The sequence below is a fragment of the Nicotiana attenuata genome, unplaced genomic scaffold, assembly GCF_001879085.1.
Source record: "Nicotiana attenuata strain UT unplaced genomic scaffold, NIATTr2, whole genome shotgun sequence".
In the NCBI taxonomy this organism is placed as follows: domain Eukaryota; kingdom Viridiplantae; phylum Streptophyta; class Magnoliopsida; order Solanales; family Solanaceae; genus Nicotiana; species Nicotiana attenuata.
This window is the reverse complement of record NW_017686335.1, coordinates 1-5691: the sequence shown is the minus strand read 5'-3', so window position 1 is coordinate 5691 and position 5691 is coordinate 1. Positions and strand designations below refer to the sequence as shown.

The window sequence follows — 5691 nt, the reverse complement described above, 5'->3', positions numbered from 1 at the left end:
TCGTGTCACATTGCTTGAATTATTCAAACATTCTCTGTAACACACATATTTCACTAAATAGAAGGAAACTTTTAGTAATTAGTACTTCATAAGAAGTCATACACCATCAGACCTCCTTAAAGGATATAATTATACCTATCTTTGTCCTTGTCCAACGTCTTACAGTAACCTTATCATGGTTGCCACTCTCTATGCAATTTATTCTGCTTTTTTCACTCTACAACACATGACACACTACATNACATAGGCTCGTGATAGGTTAAAATGGCAGCCGAGTGCACAAAGCATTCCCCGATTCAGGGGAGGGCAAGTTGAACAAAGCCATTGAATCTCTTCTTCTTTGGGCACTATCTTTGGTACATCGCTTACAAAATTTTGTAGGTCTTTTGCGAAAACTTACTTCCATACGATTTTATATCTACCACGACCCTTTTTAACACCTTCACTCATAATTGTTTCATACATACAGATTGTGCATCTGTATGTCGATGTACGACATGTCCAAACCATCTCAAGCATAATGTAAGAAAAAGAAATTGGACAAGTTTTCGCCTCTAAGAATAATATTTTGCTTTTGATAGTTCATGAAATACATCCAACCAACAGTTGCACAAACATGTAAATAAGAACTGCTTATTATCTGTAAAATTCACATTATCAGTTGGTAGCATACAGCACTTACAACAATTTGCCATACAACAAATGGCAACTGTTTAATAAGCACAACAAACAATATATAATCTTCAAACTACCAAAAAAGAAAAAGATCCTGATTTGATTCGACATCTTTACCTTCACCGGGTATGGGTAACGTCTGCGTACACTTTACCCTTCCTAGACCCCACTTGTGGCATTGTCGTTGCTGTTGTTGATTCGACATCTTCCAAATGTTGTACAACTCTGTATGTTTCACTAACAAAAAGAAGACAATCGGCTTTTCAAGAAAAAAATTAAAAGAAATCAAATTCAAGATAATTATCAGAATTTTGCTGGTGTCTGACAGCTACAGCCACGGGTTTCTCACTAGTCGATGTTGGCGGCGCTGAGATTCTCTCGAATTCAACAGGCCTTGGGATCTCGGGAGGACTTGCACAACGAATCAAAGCCCAGTTTACACCTTCAAAGAAGGGATGCTGCTTAATTTCTGTAGCTCCTCGTTTGTACGCCAATCGATGCTGTGGCTCTTTCACAAGCAAGCCTCGTATAAGATCTCTAGCTGAAAAACTTACTACTGGAGATTCTGGAAACCGGAGGGGCTGACCTACAACATTGAAAAGTGTAGCTCGATTTCCTGATCCTTTGAATGGCGTCTTACCAAACAATAACTCGTAGAGAAAGATCCCGAAAGTCCACCAGTCCACTGCGCTCCCATGCCCTTCGCCTTTGATTATTTCAGGTGCCAAATACTCGTGGGTCCCAACGAAAGACATTGAACGTGCTCCAGTAGGTTCAGCCATAAGTTCTGGTAATGGGCTAACTTGGTTCCCTGTATCGTATTTAGATTTCTTTTCTTTCTTCGACTTACTAGAAAAGAAGCGAGGACCAAAACATGTTGTAGGGACAGCACATGATGGCTGGATACAGGAGGGCTCAATGCATGCTGGTTGTACACAGTAACCAGAATTCTTCCGGAGTGGCTCCGCGTCAAGAGATGACAACTTGACAAGTGTCGGACTCACAACACAGCGAAGGGAGAGATCAAAATCAGATAGCATTATGTGTCCATCTTCTCGAACAAGCACATTTTCTGGCTTGAGGTCGCGGTAGACAATGCCAAGCATATGGAGGTATTCCATAGCAAGGAGGATCTCTGCGACATAGAATCTGCAATTTTGAGATAAAAATTAATACTTCATAAATAATACCAACAGCGTCTAAAACAACCTTTTTTTCTTCGATGAGCTTGTAAATCAATCAAAGGCAAGGTTAGAGACATGATGTACAAGATTGCATCTCCCTACATCATTGCTTCAACTAAAGCGTCGAATGTGAAGACAGAATGTCCAGGACTACATGAAACATCGGACAAGAAAACATAGAGAGAGGACGTCATTGCTTCAACTGGAAAGTGTCACGATGTAAAGACAGAAAGTCTATTAGTTCAATATGTTCAATAGATATGTCTATGCCACTAGAAAATATAGAGAACTTCTAGTACTTCTAATTTTTATTTTGTATATTGTTCTGAGAGGAACTTAAATGGAGTGGCATGGACAATGAGGATACACATAGTTGACCACTTGACCCTGAGGATACATATAGGTGACCCCAAATGCTTAGGATTGAGTCATAGTTGTTGCTTTCGATAAATATGCCTATCAGTTAAATATATGAAGAATGGCAACTATATTTTAGGGTGCACACTAGTATGTTATTCATTTTGGTAAATATACATAGGGTATGCCTGAGAAAAGTATCTGGTGCATATTTTATCTTTTTATTTTTCAATTACAATTTTCATACGAGTAACTCCGTCCTTGTGAGCTTGCTCACATTGCCGGTCCCAACCCCGAAAAAAGGAGAAGGGTTGTGGTAGGCTGGCAGCCAGCGTAAAACTTATCAAGATGATGACATGAGTTGAGCTAAAATAGAAGTGAGGATGCATATAGCCGGCCCATGTTGAACAATTTTCATACGAGTATCCTAGAAAGTATGGACTGGAAGGAACACTCTGCGGCACGAAAACATTGGGCATCAGGGGCCATGAGGCAACGAAATTTATTGGATAGAACAAAAGAAACATCGGGAAATGACACACTAACTAAAACGGCTGCCGCCATATTGCTTTTAAAAATCAAAGTTATGGAGGAACTCTAGATATAGCTAAGATAAGGAGGAACTCCATATCACGAGTTAACCTAAGAATAAAGAAAGAGAAAACTGACATGAGGTAACACTGCAGTGCAAATGGTCCAGAAAACAAATGGTGAATCAGTTATGAAACATAATCCATGAATTTTAGGATCTTGCAGTATTTGGGCAGAAGGGAGAAGTTTCAATTTCTTGAGCAACGACATTCAGAATCTAACAAAGAAAATATACAGAACTCAAAGCTTATACATCCTGTTATAACTATTATACTGCATTGGAAGATATCTCTATAAAAATAGAAACAAGAAAATTTTGCCGAAGTCTCAAGTAATTATCAAGAAAATAAATAAATTAATTAATTAAGAAGTTTCGGGTCAAGTAATCATACTTCACAGCTTGTTCAGAGAAATGCTTTCCAGGTTGCCTTTGCCGAAGTGTATGCAAGTCACCTCCCGGGCAAAACTCCATTACTAGACATGAAAACTTTTCTGTCTCAAAATGGGTATATAACGTAGGCAGAAATGGATGGTCCAAGGACTGCAATATCTCTCTCTCCGTTTGAGCACGCAGCAATTTCTTACGGCCAGCTAATGATGCTTTATCCATAACTTTCATGGCAAAATAATTCTTTGTTCCACACAACTCCGACAGATAGACGCTTCCAATATCACCACTTCCCAACTTCTTTAGCAACCGGAAATGTCTCAAATCCAACCCTCCATCTTTAGCTCGGATAGCTTGAATGGCTTCCCATCTCGAATCATTAGCTTTGTGAGGTTTACTAATGCTGCTGCTCAAGCTGCTGCAACAACTTTCATCGCTTACGTCGGTGCTTGTGCTTCCCCTACAGATGCTGCTCTTCCCACTCTCAACAAAATCAGCCCGGTCACTAACTTTGGCACTTCCACTTGTTTTTCCAAGGCTACTAGTCCCATCACTGACTTTGGCTGATGCTGAGCTATCATTGACGGTTTCATTTTCTGAGCCCTTTGTGTCACAAGGCATGGAAACTGCACCAATTGGAGCATGTTTCAGATTTCCCAAATATAAGCTCGAATTAAGCTTATCAACCAGTAAGTCGGCAGATCCTGCTTCTGCCGTAAGCTGTTTAGATGCAACTTTTCGATCATTGCTTCGTAGCTCTTTGAATGTTGTGCTCTCAGACTTGCCACTCTTTGAAACTTGAGAAGGTGCTGACGTCCGAGAATTACGTTCTACTGCTTGATTTCCCGTTGACTTACTCAGCTTTTCCAGTGAACTCTTGACAGAAGCGGTTGACGCCATTAAAATGAACAATGATTCCTCAATGCAGCCAGGCCGACCAAACCCATTACTCAGCTTCCAACAACAGCATAAAAGTTCCCAGATTGAAAGTATGAAACTACATAAACACAATCAAGAGACATGATGTGAACTAGAATGCCAGGTTATCGATAGGATTAAGTAAAGGACAACAAAAAAGATGACTTCAAAACTCTTATAAAGTGGAAAACATATAAAAGAAACTACATAACTTATGAGAAAAAAATAGATCTACATTAAGTAAAAGGACAATCAAACTGGGATTTCTATGATTACTTCAAAGTCCACAATTTCTAATCCACATTCAACAAACAATTTATTCAAAGATCCAAATCATAAGTAACACCAACAACTATTACGCCTCAGTCCCAAACAAGTTGGGGTCGGCTATATGAATCCTCACTTCTCCATTTAAGCTCAATTCATATCATCGTCATTACACAAATCATAAGTAACAACAACAACTACTACTACTACTACTCAGTTCCAAACAAGTTGGAGTCGATTATACGAATCCTCACTTTCTCCACTTAAGCTCAACTCATGCCATCGTCATTACACAAATCATAAGTAACAACAACAACAACAACTACGCCTCAGTCTCAAACAAGTCGGGGTCGGCTATATGAATCTTCATTTCTCCATTTAAGCTCAACTTATGACATCATCAATACCCAAATCATAATTAGTGCAAGAAAATGCTTAAGACAGCTAAAATCCCAGTGATCTACCTCAAAAGGTCAAATCTTTATTAAAACCATGAATTGAAACAGAACACCAAATCAAAAAAATGCGGACTTTCAGCAACATAGCATAAAATTATAACAACCCCACATGCATAAACAAAGAAAAGCAGTATAAAATAGTCAATGAAACAGCAAACAGATCTTGAGCCAAGACCTAAACTTTTTTTCAAGAAAACCCTACAAAATGGATCAAAAACTTACCCAGAAAGACCCAGATGCTAAAAACAAAGTCCCATCTAGGACCATTTGAAAAGTGCAGGAAAAAAAAAAGACTAAAGAATAGTACCTGAAGTGTCAAAAAGATGAGAACTTTAGGGTTGTTTTTTTCTTTTTGCTTTAGAAATGGGGAAGTAGAAGCACTACTGTTGACAGAGATAAAGAGAGGGGACCTCTAATAAAAAAATGTGTGGAGATAGAACAAAGAAAAGAGGTGGCAAATGCTTTTGAGAGTGTAAAGAAGCTGGGCACTTTACCAAACAAATTAACAATTGTATTGGGAAGAGAGAGAGGGAGAGAGAGTTCTTTTTTAATTTTCCTACTTGGTATTTGGTACTTATTCATTCTGGGATTTGATTAATAGGGTGTTTGGCCAAGTTTTTCTAAGTTGAAAAGCATTTTTTTCAAAAAAGAAAATTACTTTTTTAAAATTTGAAGTGTTCGGCCAAGCTTTTAAGTAGAAAAAATAGCTTATGATGAGAAGCAGAAGCAGATTTGGAGAAGCGGAAAATAGTAGCTTCTTCCCTATAAATAATTTTTTTAAGTAAATTCACTTTTAGTAGGGAAAATTACAACTTAGAAGACATTTTTTTTAAAAAGTACTTTGGCCTAAAAC

The 5691-nt window shown here is 38.2% G+C and overlaps 1 protein-coding gene across 1 annotated transcript; it reads right to left on the bottom strand.

Annotated features, from left to right (window-relative positions):
- Window positions 1-545: 545 nt before the first annotated feature.
- Window positions 546-5349, bottom strand: LOC109222206 (serine/threonine-protein kinase D6PK-like). Its single transcript, XM_019386584.1, has 3 exons — window positions 5146-5349; window positions 3200-4192; window positions 546-1824 (listed from the first exon to the last, which is right to left on the bottom strand). Exons 2-3 carry the CDS (start codon window positions 4093-4095, stop codon window positions 951-953), a joined length of 1770 nt encoding a protein of 589 aa, XP_019242129.1. The 5' UTR covers window positions 4096-4192; window positions 5146-5349; the 3' UTR covers window positions 546-950.
- Between the last annotated feature and the right edge of the window lie 342 nt (window positions 5350-5691).